At 47.8% G+C, this 14,521-nt stretch overlaps 1 protein-coding gene across 3 annotated transcripts in view; it reads left to right on the top strand.

Annotated features, from left to right (window-relative positions):
- SMAD7 (SMAD family member 7) overlaps positions 1-14,162 on the top strand; it is a 28,240-nt gene extending 14,078 nt beyond the window's left edge. For all 3 annotated transcript variants that reach the window (XM_059873910.1, XM_059873909.1, XM_059873908.1), the window contains one exon: positions 12,238-14,162. In XM_059873910.1, coding sequence (XP_059729893.1) covers positions 12,238-12,776 — 539 coding nt within the window. In that variant the 3' untranslated portion in view covers positions 12,777-14,162. The remainder of the gene's footprint in view (positions 1-12,237) is intronic.
- Positions 14,163-14,521: the final 359 nt, after the last annotated feature.

The raw sequence follows: 14,521 nt of genomic DNA, 5'->3' as shown, positions 1-14,521 counted from the left end.
AAGCTCTTGGCCGGGAGACTAATTTTGGTTTGGCTGCTCAGCCCTTCAAATTGGTCCCCACCCAGTGTCATTATCTTGGTTTTAACTTGCAAAGGGAAAAAAAAAAACAAAAAAACCAAAAAAAACCACCCTGTAAGAGCTGGCTCAGCCCTTCTCTACCCTTTTAACCTCACTACACAAAAAAACCTTCTGGCTTCAGCCTCTCTGGTTGGGTTGTGCTGGCAGTGCTGAAGCACCGTGGGCTGGTTGCAGGAGGTCCTGGTGATGCTCTTGGTGATGCTCCCTGTGTGTGGGGACCTGTGCCTGGCTCCGTGGTCCCTCCTCACCCTCCCTCAGCCATCAAGTGGGATCCCTGTTGGAGTGCTGGGGTTTGGTGAGCCAGCTTTGGGGTGAAGTCCTGGCTCCTGTGACTTTTCCCTGAGCATGTGGAAAGGAAAATTTTGCCATGAAGGGAATAATCCAGTACTGCTCAGGCTCTTAACCCTAGTTGTAAATATGTATCTTACAGATGTACGTAATAAGTGAGGCTGTAGATGGTTAAATAATGAGCAAAATCTATTCAATCTCTGTCTGTAGGTTGAATATGTATGGAGATAATTTATTCCATGTATTATTTATATAATTATGTAAGGTATAGTCAATATATGATATATATATTCTATGGATATATAGGTTGCATATATTTAATATATTGTATACTGAATATGTTCCATATTTGTATAGGATTCTCTGTAATACTTACACAGGTTAAAGAGATTTTGTTCATAGAAACCAGAGCTTCATAAATAAGAGGTGACTTTGTGATGGAGAAACTCAGCTGTTAGGAAGGTGGTGGAAATTCTGGCGTCTGTCACTTTTGCAAGTGGAGAGGTTGGCTGTGGATCCAGTGATTTTTGGTGATGGAAGGCTGTGGGTCAAATTTATGGGTGATAAAAATTACCAGGTGTCACTGCTGAGGAGGAGCCCCCTCCATGGCGGGTAATTCAAAATAATACCAGGGGAGTTGAGTGTCTGTTTGCACACTGATGTGCAAGGTGGGGTTTTGAGTCGAAAAGCAGGGAAAATGGCAAAACAGTCAAGAAACTAAGCCATGGGATGAGGCTGTCAGTGACCTCGTGGCTGGGCTCCGGCAGCACCTTCCCAGGCAGAGCGGATGGAGTCAATAACTCCATAAAATCATTCTTTGAGCAGGAATCAAGTAACAGGAGTTTTATTTGGAAAAGGAGCTGGGAGCCTGAAGTTACATCACTGCATTTGAACTGATGAATTCATTTACTTTGGAAGCCAGTCTGAGACTTTTTAGCTCATGATAAGGAACAAACCCATAAATCATAAGCAGAGGCCTGTAGTTTTACTGTTCTTTGTCACAGCCAAGCATGGAAAATGTATCCTGGGTGTCAAAAGCATGAAGCCTTGGCTCACCTGAGAGTTGCACTGCAGTTATTTTCTGGAGAAGCTGGTGTGGTGCTGGGCTTGCCAAGCCCCAGATTCCCTGGGCTTTATCCCTGTGTGAGGATGCTCCTGGGTTTCAGCCCCATGGGAGGATGCTGCTGCATCCCAGTCATGTCCAGTTCCCATGGGCTTTGTCCCTGTGGGAAGACTCTGCTGGCTGTTGGTGACACCCCAAATCCCCAGAGTTTTGTGCCCACGGGAGGACTCTGCTGGCTGCTGGTGACACCCCAAATCCCCTGAGTTTTGTGCCCATGGGAAGACTCTGCTGGCTGTTGGTGACACCCCAAATCCCCAGAGTTTTGTGCCCATGGGAGGACTCTGCTGGCTGTTGGTGACACCCCAAATCCCCTGAATTTTGTGCCCATGGGAGGACTCTGCTGGCTGTTGGTGACAGCCCAAATCCCCTGAGTTTTGTGCCCATGGGAGGACTCTGCTGGCTGCTGGTGACACCCCAAATCCCCTGAATTTTGTGCCCATGGGAGGACTCTGCTGGCTGTTGGTGACAGCCCAAATCCCCTGAGTTTTGTGCCCATGGGAGGACTCTCCTGGCTGTTGGTGACAGCCCAAATCCCCTGAGTTTTGTGCCCATGGGAGGACTCTCCTGGCTGCTGGTGACACCCCAAATCCCCTGAGTTTTGTGCCCATGGGAGGACTCTGCTGGCTGCTGGTGACACCCCAAATCCCCTGAGTTTTGTGCCCATGGGAGGACTCTGCTGGCTGCTGGTGACACCCCAAATCCCCAGAGTTTTGTGCCCATGGGAGGACTCTGCTGGCTGCTGGTGACACCCCAAATCCCCTGAGTTTTGTGCCCATGGGAGGATGCTGCTGGCTGTCAGTGGTGCTGCTCTGGTCATGGCAGGTCCTCTCTCTGGACACGTCTCTGCTGTTGCCACCAGAAGTGGGGCGAGATGAGCCACGAGGAGTTTTGGGCCTTTTTTTTAACCTGTGTGCTGCCAACCTGCCCCATTTTATGGCCTGGGGCAAACTCTGCTGGCCTCTGTCTGCGAGAAGGGGGTGCCAGCTCCGCCGGAGCGCCGGGAGGGTTAATTACTTAATGAATATAATATTCTCTATAATTGCTGCGCGTTATTAATCCGGAGCAAAGTGAGAGGCGAGGGGAGGGGTGTGTGTGTGTGCATGGCCAGGCTTGTGAACTCCTTCCCAACGCCATCCGTCCTGTCTGTCCATCCCTTGATTGCCCCCTGCCCGGGCCGGGGCTGGAGCTGTCCGTGTGTCCGTCTGTCCGTCCATCCCTGGGCGGTGACCCTGGGATGTACATATTCCATGTACGGCGTGCTCCACCGCCTGCTCTTAGGAATAGGCGTGATTAGATTATGAAGGCAGACAGAAGTAATGATTAACTTTTTCAGTCTGCCTGCTGTCTCCAGTCTGGCGCTGGGTGTTTTTTTTTCCCCCTAAGTAGGCCCTGGCCCCGCGTCGACAGGGTATTAGGTTGTAAAGAAAGCCAGGAGGAATGAAGGCAAGGGAGGGAGGGGAAAGGGGAGGGAGGGAGCCTTTTCCATCGGATCCGGGACTGGAATTTATTGGCAGGAATGCAGTAAATGCTCCAAATGCCAGCCCAGCTAAACAGTTTTCATAATTGTTACGGAGCGGGGCACGACGAACGTGAAAAGGACTTTTGTTCCTACTCTGCTTTTTCCATGGGTTTACATCCCTGTGAGGGAGATGCTGCTCTGGGAAAAGTTGCTGGGAGAAGTGAGCTTTTTTTATTTTTTTTGGTGTGGGGAGAAACATATATTTCTGTCTGTTTTCAGTCTTTAGGGGAGAATTCTGGGTCAGTGTGCTGCAGGGAGAGGGTTGGGTTTTTTTAGTATTGGAATAAGAGCAGCAGTGATGCTGTGTTGTGTATATGTGTGTGTGTGCGTAATGCAGTTGGGGGGGGGGAAATCCTAACACACATCTGTGTATTAGGTATCCATTTGGAAATCCTAGACTGCTCTACTTCAGTTTTTATTAAGGCCTTAACAAGGTTTTTACCGTGTAACCCACATGGCTACATGTTGTCTGCGGAGAGCTGCGGCTTTCCTGGGGGCTGTATCCCTGCCCTCCCCAGGGCATCCCTGGGCGCTGGATGACCTTTTCTGCCTTGCAACAGTGAAGCTTTATTTTTCATTGCAAAAGCTTTTAAGGTCATCCTCTAACCCCCAGCTGGGTGACTGCATTGAGGGGGGCTGTTACCCCATGGCTGGCATGGCCCAGTGGCCTCTGGTGGCTTCAGCATCTGCGGTGTGATTTATCCCAGAAGGGAGAGGGATGCTGCTACAGGAGCCTCCAGCACAGCCAGAGCTGGGAGAGAGATTCTTGGCAAGCTCATCCTTAGGTCTGATTTGCATTGCAGTAAGTCAGGAGCCCTTTGTGTGCTGGTTTCTCTTTCTCAGAAGGTTTCTGGCTGAGATCTGGGTTGGGTTTGGGTGGGGAAGAGGTGTGTCCTGGTAGCTGAGGCTGAAGCATGGAGGTGGCTGCTCCTCTCTGGGAGCTGGGGCTGGTACCAGCCCTGAGTCACCCGGAGCTCTCAGGGCAGCATCTCATGAGTTGTGTTTTCCAGACAGGTCTCTTGGCTGATTTGTTACAAAAGTGAGATTATTTCGGGTTGCCTCAAGGAAGGGGAGAAGGTTGGAGAGTGCACAGGGCAGTGGAGCACCTGCACCACCTCCTGAGCCAGCAAGCCCCCACCAGTGCAGAACAGCAACACATGCAGCAAAACCAGGACTTCTGGGGGGTCTCCACATGGATCTATATGCCCCTGTGACTCTTTGGATGGCCTGGGAGTCTCAAAAACCCCATGGATTTTGTTGGCAGGGCTGCTCTGGAAGGGTCTGAGCTCTTGCAGTGTCCCTTTGTCCCACCCAACTGTCGAGTTGGAGCTTGGGGAAGGGATTCCCGTCCTACTGCTTTTTTGAAACAAGGGAAAAGTTTTCCCACACCTTTGAGGGGTGCAGAAGGAGAGGCAGATAAAGAAGGTTCTTTAAATTAAAACTTCAAAAATAATTAGGCTGACTGTATACTAAACAACAGCAAAGAGGCCCATTTACTGTAAATATTATGAATGGATTTGGCTGGCTTCTTCATCCCCACCCTTCCTCTAAGGCTTTTCTCTGAGCTGAGTCGAAATTCGGCCTTCAGACAGCACAGTACTCTATAATTTGCATGGCTGATGAGGCCTGAAGCCTGGTACGGAGGAAACTGGAGTCAGCTGGCTCCTCTAACCACTGGAGACAGGCAGACAGGCATTTTTGGTGTGTGCCTGCATATTTCCCCCCCCCGCCCCACCACCTTGTAGCTCCAGCCTTGCTTGGCTTTTAAGGAGAATGGTCACAAGAAAAGGGTTCTTCTCTTCTAGAGTAATTTTTAGCCGTGGTAATTGATTAATCACTGTAATTAGACAGTAGCAGTGACTAATAGGATGTTTATGAATCAAATTTCTGGTTTGGTGGACTCCATGAACTCGGCAGTTTCACTCAGGTTCTTTCTCTGCCGTCCTGTAAATGCAGGGGACATGCATCACCCCATAATTTTTAATATATTTTTTAATATTTTTGGACATTACTCCTGGTTCAGCCTTGCCATCTGCCATAGTGGTGTTTGCTCTTGAGCCCCTGTAAGTCTGCAACAACATGCTTGCAGGGATTCTTTCTTTTCTTTCTTTTCTTTCTTTCTTTCTTTTCTTTCTTTTCTTTCTTTTCTTTCTTTTCTTTCTTTCTCTCTCTCTCTTTCCTTCTTTCTTTCCTTCCTTCCTTCTTTCCTTCTTTCTTTCCTACTTTCTTTCGTTCTTTCTTTCCTTCTTTCTCACTTTTATGTTCTTACTGAATTAACCCCCAAAAAGGTCAGGGCTGGGTTCCAGGCTGGGGGAAGGCTGACTCAGGGCACCACCAAGCTGGGGTGGGAACCTGAGGGGATGTCCTCAGGGGTGAATCAACTCTACCCACCTTCTCACCTGACCTCATTTGTGTCCTGATTTCTCGAGGGGGGTTCCCAGCTGTGGGCAAGGTGATGGCAGTTTTTGGTTGGGTCACCTGGGGTCTGAGCAAGGCCCTCCCAAACTTTCAGGTCACAGTTAATACAAACCTGAGCCAAAGCCCAAGAAAAATGGGGAAATATGAGACTCCTTCCCCTGATGGCATCTGCCATATTTTATCCTGCTTGACCTCATCAGACTCAATCTTAGTAAACATCAGCAAATTGAAATCTTGCGGTGAAACTTAACATTTATTTTCGTGCAAGGTTGACTGATTTTGCCAGGAACAAGGAGCCATTTGAGTGATTGATTGGACAACTTGCTAATAAATTAAAAAAGTAATCTTAAGGCTCTTTAGCCTGCATGACTACCCTATATGCTGAGCAATAAGAGCCGTCTAATTAGACACAGACACAAATTTATGGTCTAGCCTGTCAATCCAGGGATTAAGGACTGCATAAGTACCCACTGACACGATGGGCTGTAATGGCTCCTGAAGAGATGTTATGGTCTATCATGTCAATAATCCGCAGATTAAAGGCTCCCTAAGTAGGTGTTGATGTGATGGACTGTCTCAGCTCTTGGGCTCTTCTGATGGGGAGGTGGAGGGACCCCACGGGCCCCCAGGGCGGTGCCATCCCCGCAGAATGTGAGGGTTTATTTCTCCTGAGAGCAAGGGGAGCTTAGCACAGCACCATGCTTGAAATTAGGCTTTCAGGAACCGTCCCAGCCATCAGAAGCAGGGGCTCCTGGCGGAGGGGAAGCTGTCTAGCCCTTGTGTGCTGGGAGGTACAAAAGGTTTGGGGCAAACACTGCTGTGGGTGGAGTCTCCATGCTGCCCACAAACTTTGTTAAAGGCACAAAGCCCCTTTTCTGCAGGAGGATACATCCTTTAATGTGGATTTATCCTTTAATTTGGATTTTTTTTTCCTTTGCTTTTGCTGAATGTACCTGGAAATATGGCTTTTAGGTATTTTTCATTGTTTTGTTTATTTGTTTGTTTATCTTTTTGGTGGTTTTGGTTTTTGTTCTTTTGTTTTGTTTTGTTCTGCTCTTCCACCCTGTAAGTGACTTGAGAGACTAGAAAGGACTGGGATTACCCTTTTGGGTGCCCATTTTTCTTTGTTTTGGTGAGCACACTATACTCTGTGTCCTCCTTACCTTGATGAAATGCCTTTCACTTCTCAAGGAGGGGTCAGGGGGTTGTTTTTCCTGAGACCCTACAAAATCAGCACTTGCCACTAAGAGGAGTGGCAAAACTGCAACAGGAAAAGCCCTGAGGACCCTCCAAAAGAGCATTTAAAACCCCTTGGAAACTTCTGGGTACTGTGTCTCCATCTCTTGCACGTCCAAGAGTAGGAGAAGATGAGGGTCATGGTACTGTCCCAGACACACAAATGCCACTTAAGGTCAGCCAGGGGAGATTATCGGGCGTGAGACGTGCTGAGCTTGGTCTCAGCCCTGGCCCCAGCCAGACACGTTGTGCTGACACCAGCCCAGCCAATTTTTTTTTTAAGCACAAATGCCCTCCGTGTGTGCTGGTGGATAAAAGAGGAAGGACTGTTAGTGTGTTCCTCTGCTCCCTGGCAGTGCCCGTGGCACTCATTTTCCCTGTGAAAGCTGTCTCCTGGAAAGCCAGGCAGGGTTCTCTCCCAGTCTTTGAGCCCCCCAACAGCACAAGGACCTGGAGCTGCTGGAGCCAGTGCAGAGGAGGGCACGGAGATGCTGCCAGGGCTGGAGCCCCTCTGCTCTGGAGCCAGCCTGGCACAGCTGGGGCTGCTCACCTGCACAAGAGAAGGCTCCAGGGACACCTCAGAGCCCCTGCCAGGGCCTCCAGGGGCTCCAGGAGAGCTGCACAGGCACTGGGCACAAGGCATGGAGGGACAGCAGCCAGGGAATGGCTTCCCAGGGCCAGAGGGCAGGCACAGATGGGATATTGGGAATGAGGAATTGCTGGCTGGGAGGGTGGGCAGGCCCTGGCCCAGGGTGCCCAGAGCAGCTGTGGCTGCCCCTGGATCCCTGGGAGTGTCCAAGGCCAGGCTGGATGGGGCTTGGAGCAGCCTGGGACAGAGGAAGGTGTCCCTGCCCATGGCAGGGGGTGAAACAAGAGGATCTTTAAAGTTCTTTCCAACCAAAACCCTTTCTGAAAGTGAGGGGACTTTTATTAGCAGTTCAGGGTAAATGCTACCATGGTGAATATTGTGTCAGGGTTGACCTTTGGTGGGAAATCCAGTCCCAAGAATGAGGGGGAGAGGAGGGGGTGAGATGGTGAGAACTTTAGAAGAGCATGAGAAGGTGCTCAGGACCAAAACTGCTTTTTGGAAAATAAATATATATGTGCATATATTACAAAAAGTGTACATACATAGTTCTGAATAATTCTACATTTGGATAGTTTGATTTGCCTCTAAACCTGATGTCATTGATGAAAGATCCAATTACAGGTATTTAAATCCTCATCAGTCAGGCCTTTTTCTTCCTCTTTTCAACTTTGAGTTGTTGTCACAGCTACTGGTGATAATTTTGACAGTCCTTGGTGTGGTCAGCTGGGAGCAATCCTGGTGGGTCAGATAGCTCAGTGTGTGCTAAACTTGCTCTTTTCTTTCAAGGTTTGTTGACTACAGGAAAACCTTTAGCTAAAAAAACCAGAACAAAACTCAAAGATCCTCAGCCTCACTCCCCTTTGCATTCATGGGCCTGGCACTGGGACAAGGCTGAGATCTGGAGGACAACACAGATCTAAAACAACCCTAGGACAGGAGCTGTGTTGTTGTAGTTTATTATTATTATTTTTTAAATTCAATTTTTCTGAAATGCTTTGGTTCTCTGTGACTTAAAAATAGAGAACTTTTTCCTCCCAAACTCCTAATAAAACTGCTGGAGCTTGGAAAGAAAAAGTATGGATGACATGCTTTCATCCAATTAAAACTCACCGTGTGATGGAGAGAAAAGCCACACCAGAAATTCCCTGCCACTTCCAAGCAAGGGGAGATGTGGCTCCTTCTGCCATAGCTTGGGAAGAGCCAAGTGTGGGGCTTGACAAATTTGGGTGTTTCTGTGGTGTGAATGTCCCATACCCACTGCTGTGGGTATATCCTTTAATGTGGATTTATCCTTTAATTTACCCACTGTTGTTCCTGCAGCTGTCAGTTTTTTGGGGGGTTATTGCTTTGGTATCCCATCCTGCTGGATTTCTGCATGGATGAAGCATTTTCAGCAGGAGCAGGATCCTGCCCTGAGCCCACAGACAGAATTTCTCCCCATTGTGGAGAAATTCTGACTGTGGGCTTTTATTGAGAGAGTTCTGGCAGGACCTGATGGATTTGGAGGTCAAGGCAAGTGGTGGGGAACCTCATAGCCTCTTGTGCTGGTTGGGGAGTTGAGACTTAGCTGGGATCATGCTTTTATGGAGGACAGTGGATGCATTGGCAAAACTGGGGCAGCCCCTCAGGAAAATCCAGGAAGGTGTAAAAAGTATGGAAAAAAAAGAGTTTTCCATTGGGAGCAGGATGTGGTGTAATATGGTTGTGCTGGGACATCACTGGTGATGAACCATCTGCACCAACATGACAAAAGATGTTACCCCAGGGGCTTTGGGGCACTGCCTTGGTTTCTTCCCTCTGTGAGGAGCTAATGTGAACGGCTGCTCTCTGCAGACCTGACTGTGAGTGATCAATACAACAATTCCCCAGATTCCTGGGGGCAGACTCACTTTATTTTCAGTTGTTTCTATACTATTATTTTTTCACAATGAGCTTGCGCAACGTGCCGGGGGGAGCCTGCTGGAGCCCCAAGGCAGGCTGTAATGGAAACCATGGAAAATCCTAATAACCCAATGATAGCAGCAAATGGAGGGGTCCTTAATAACGAAATAATAGCGCAGATGTTTATAGCATTAAACATTATCATTGTTTGCTGGGACATGGGAACGCTCCCAGTTTGCTGGGAGTTTTCCAGACATTTAGAAGGGGACGTGTTTGCACCGAGGAGCTCGTAAAAACGATGCTTTTAACTCAAAACAGGCATCCCAAAGGGTTTGCAGCCGCCTATGGGCTGTCGCACACGAGGACGTGTTGAGGAGGATGTGGCTGTGAGTTTTTTCCTGGGATCTGGGTTTTGGTGTGAGTTTGCAGCAGGCAGAGAAGGGATTTGGATGGTGGGTGCCTGCCGTGACCCCAGGTTGCGCAGGGTGAACCCAGCAGGGTGTTTTTGAGCATTATACTTCTGTTTGCTTCATTTGCACAGATCCGTGATTATTGCCATCAAAAAAAGCCTTTTTGGGAAAAAAAAAAAAAAAAAGTCTGTCGCTGTAGGAAGCATCTCTTGAGTCACTTTTTCCTTCTCTCCTGCCACCTCCTCTCCTGCCGGAGTGATGCCACTGGCTTTTCCCACCCCTTTTCCTGGCAGATGCCAGAACCAGGGAGGCGCATGGGAGCAAGGGGGCTCCTCTGGGGTCCCAGCAACTGCAAAAAGCAGCTTTGGTGGTGGCTGGCAGGGAGGCCTGAGCCTGTTTATCCGAGCTGAGCCCTTATATTCTCATGGATTTTTGACTAGACATGCAGTCAACAGCTGAAGCCCGCAAACGGAAGAGGCTCTGGCATATTTATACTGTGTGCTGGCATCAGCTCCTTAAAAAAACTCAAACATCCCGGATTACCTAAGATTTGTCCTTGAGGTCTGGTCACCCCATGTCATTCAGAAACCTAGTGGGATTCATTCATGAACTTCCAGCCCTCCATAAAGGTCCGTTCATTCATCGCCAAGGCAGATTTCTATTTTTTCTTTTTTTTTTTTTTTTATTATTGGTAGGCTTGTGTTTTTTTATCTTCCCTAAATGCTCTACCAATTAAAAAGCTCTCTGTAAGCAGCAGTGAACTAGTTGTTACATGGTCTTCACTAATGCAAGCGCAAATACCAGGTGAAAAAGTCCTTTTTTCCCCTCTGCCACCTCCCAAAAGGAATGGTTTAATGTTCGAATCAATAAAAACCTGTAGGAATTTCGGCAGGGGTCTGATGGCTCCAAAATTCCCCCAGCTGCTGTAAAACAAAACCCAAAAGACTCTGAGCATCACAAGCAGTCTGACAGTGAAGAGGGAGGTAGTGGGTGGTCAACAGAGATCCCCCTCTGGATTGAGGAGCATCCTTCCCCTGGATCCAGAAGCAACCCTCCCAGATTCTTCTCTCTCCCAGTCAGGTGGTGGAAACTCCATCCTGGGGGTGTTTCTTGCCCCTCTGGATGTGCTTTTGCATGGATGGCACCCCATCTGTGTTAGTGGGGAGGAAGTAAGCCAAACCAACCTCCCTGGCCCTCCTCAGCCCCAGGTTTCACCAGGACATAAAATTACACACAAGAGTCTTGTGAGGCACCAAAAAAGGGAGTGGAAGGACAAATTGGGGTGCACCTTGACAGATGCTGTCCCAGGGACCACCCCAGCATGACCAGAACCCCCATCCCTGGTTTAACCTGGGAATGAGGGTCCCTATTTTGAGACATCCACAGTCAGGCCCATTTTTAGTAGCTGCCTCCAGCAACTGGAGAAATATTTTCCTCACTGGCATAGAAATGAGGAAATTAAAAGTGTGTGGCTGGCTGGACTTTTTTTTTTTCTTTTTTTTTTTTCTTTTTTTTTTTTTCTTTTTTTTTTTTTTTTTTGTTTCTCCTCTCTTAAAAGCACAGTGCAGGGCTTGAACGAGATGGGAAGAAAACTGGGAAAATGGGTTTATCAATAGAAAGAAAAAATAGAGCAGGCAGCCAGCATGTTGCCCTGGGGAGGGAAGGCTTAGGGGAAGAGCTTTTGGTTGCTGGGTCACCCACCATCCCAGCTCCACTAGTTTCTCTCATAGTTCAGGGGATTATTTTGGTAGTGCTCACTAACTCACATTCCCAGCTTGATTTTTTTTTTTTTTAATACTATTATAGAGATGAATAGTTCCCAGGTCTTAACATGCCTACTGAGGCTGTAAGGAATTACCCGGCGAGCAGCGCCAGGCTGCTTGGGATCCTCCACCAGGAAAAGGGGCTTTCTCACATTTTTTCCCTCCTCCTGCCTTCCTTTTTCCTCCTACATCACTGCCATGCTGCATGGGGTAATTATGGGAAAGGGTGTTGAGAGAAGGTCTGCACAAATGAGCTTCTCCTTTTTTTTTTGCAAGTTTTTAGGCCATTTTCGTTAACCTGTGTGAGATTTTTTGGTTCCCTCTGTCTTTTGGTGTTTCCCAGAGGTTAGGGAGGCGTCTTATGTCCCCATAGTGCCCATCACCCAGGCTCTGCAGGCAGGGAAAAGCCCCACACACCGGAGCAGTCAAGTTCTCATCCCCTCTGGTCCCATGGGATGGCTTTCAGTGTGGTTTTCTTAGCAGCAGCTCATTTTTTTCAGTGTCTGTGCACAGTACATTGTCATTGATGGAAATAAATCCATCGTTCAGTAGGTGAGAGTCAGGGGGTTCAGGTGTTTGGTGGCACAAGCATCTCACCTCTCCTGCTGGCACTGGAGGAGGTCCTGGTGTTGGTTTGGGTGAGGGTGGCTGCGTCGTTGTCGCTGACTGTGTCATTCAGGACCTGTAAATCCAGCCAGAGCTAGGCACTGAAACGACACAGGAGCGGCGTTTTCGAGTTCTGAGTTCCGAGTTCCAAACCTGGAAGTGTTTTTTTGGAAGTAGTGGATGCACTGTGGCTGTTGATATGTGTGTGGAGAGGGTGGTGAAGATGTGGGCAGGCAAGGTCCTGCCGTCTCTGCATCGCTTTTGGTTGGTGTTGATTCCCTTGTTGCTAAATCTCTCCTTTTTCTTTTCCCCCTGCTGCCCTGCAGATTCTCAAGTTCTTCAGGAGCCAGGGGATAGGTCACACTGGTGTGTGGTGGCATACTGGGAAGAGAAGACACGCGTGGGTCGGCTGTACTCTGTCCAAGAGCCCTCCCTGGATATCTTCTATGATCTACCTCAGGGGAATGGTTTCTGCCTCGGACAGCTCAACTCAGACAACAAAAGCCAGCTGGTGCAGAAGGTGCGCAGCAAGATCGGCTACGGCATCCAGCTCACCAAGGAAGTGGACGGCGTGTGGGTGTACAACCGCAGCAGTTACCCCATCTTCATCAAGTCGGCCACACTGGACAACCCCGACTCCAGGACGTTGCTGGTTCACAAAGTGTTCCCAGGGTTTTCCATCAAGGCTTTTGACTACGAGAAGGCGTACACCTTGCAGAGACCCAACGACCACGAGTTCACGCAGCAGCCATGGACAGGGTTTACCGTGCAGATCAGCTTTGTGAAAGGCTGGGGCCAGTGCTACACCAGACAGTTCATCAGCAGTTGCCCCTGCTGGTTGGAGGTTATTTTCAACAACCGATGACTCGAGACAGAGTGAACTCATGACATCTATACTACTTTGCTGCTATTACTTCCTTCTGAGTGCTTGCTTTTCATGCAGACTTTTTTTTTGTTGTTGTTGTTTTTTTGTTTCGTTTTGTTTTTGTTCGCCCTTCTTCGTTTTGAGAAATAGCTTATGAAAGATGATTTTTGTTGTTGTTGTTGTTGTTTGTTTTTTTTGTTGTTGTTGTTTTTGCCTTTGGGGTATTTTGATAAATATATCTATTTTTTAAAAGTGTGAATGACCAATAACTCTCAGAAGGGCGAGAGAAGGGTGCAGTGGGGATAGATCACATGAGATAATTACTTCACGCCTCTCAAAAAGGATTATCCAATGGGGATCGATGGATTTGAAAGCCACTAGCTCTATGTTACAGCTCCTTCCCTTGGACAGCACAAGGAGATGACTGTGTTTTTGTACGCACCACCTTCCAGTGACGGTGACACCGAGACCCCTTCCCCAGCAGTGCTAACCCCGCGTTGCCGCCGAAGGATGGTGCAAAACCTTCCCAGACAGGTCTTCTACCGACCTTTCGTGTTTCTCTTGTTGCTGGGTTCATGTCTTGTCACTGTGTTCGTTGTTCCACTGCTTTTTCTATGTTTTTTATGATCGTGGATTGATGTAAGGGGAGAGAACAACAGCGGAGGGGACTCCGGGCATGGCCCGTGCTTTGATCATTTGAGCTGAGATGAGAAGTGACAGAATTCTAGACCTAAAAAAATAAAAAATAATAAAAATTAAAACTAAAGAAAAACAAGTGGGAAAAACAAGAGAAAAAGTGTTCACAACAGTCGGTGTGTCATAACCTGCTTAGATCAGGTTATCCAGGTACCATCTTATCTGGAAATGCAGTTGTGCTTTCATTTCTTCTTGAATTCATACACGAGTATGATACTTTTACACTGTTCTTAGCTCAATGAGCATGTTTAGACCTTAACATAAGCTATTTTTCTAAATATAAAGGTTTAATTGAACAAGAGAACATTCTTCTTGGAACTTTAGCATTGTAGTGCTTTGGAAAAACACCCACACAAAAGAAAGGACTCCTTAAAAAAACCCTGAGATTTATTAAAGAAAAAAAATGTATTTTATGTTATATATAAATATATTATTACTTGTAAATATAAAGACGTTTTATAAGCATCATTATTTATGTATTGTGCAATGTGTATAAACGAGAAAAAAGTAAGAAAGATGCACTTTGCTTTAATATAAATGCAGATAACAAATGCCAAATTAAAAAAAAAAAAAAAAAAGAGAACACAAGATTGGTGTTTTTTCTATGGGTGTTATCATCCAGCTGAATGTTTCTTTTTCTAAAGGAGTCTATGTTCCATTAAAAAATAAAAATGTACACTTGATCCCAAACTGTGCCAAGTGGCTTTTTTGGGGGTGTGGATGAGGGAGGCTGGAGAGGTGCTGCCCTGAGTGGGTGCTGCCTGGGGTCAGTGGTGGGAGCACCCACAGCACCCACCCCAGCCCTGAGTGGGGCCTCTCTGGGGTGGGTAACACCTGTGTGGGATGGTCCTGAGCCTTGGGCTCCCCTGGCCTGGTTCAGTGCCCACGGACTTTTGGCTGCCCTGTTTGGATGCACCCCGTCAGCCCAAGGCTGGAGGGACTGGCTGCCCCAAACCCCCTGGGTTGTTTTTGCTGTTGCTCCTATTTCTCCTACTTTCAGCCTGAAGGAACCCCAGTGCTGGGGAGCCAGCTCCTGCCCCTGTCTCACA

Source organism: Haemorhous mexicanus, chromosome Z (assembly GCF_027477595.1).
Source record: "Haemorhous mexicanus isolate bHaeMex1 chromosome Z, bHaeMex1.pri, whole genome shotgun sequence".
In the NCBI taxonomy this organism is placed as follows: Eukaryota; Metazoa; Chordata; class Aves; order Passeriformes; family Fringillidae; genus Haemorhous; species Haemorhous mexicanus.
The sequence above is the reverse complement of the archived record's forward strand: the minus strand, read 5'-3'. Positions and strand labels throughout refer to the sequence as shown.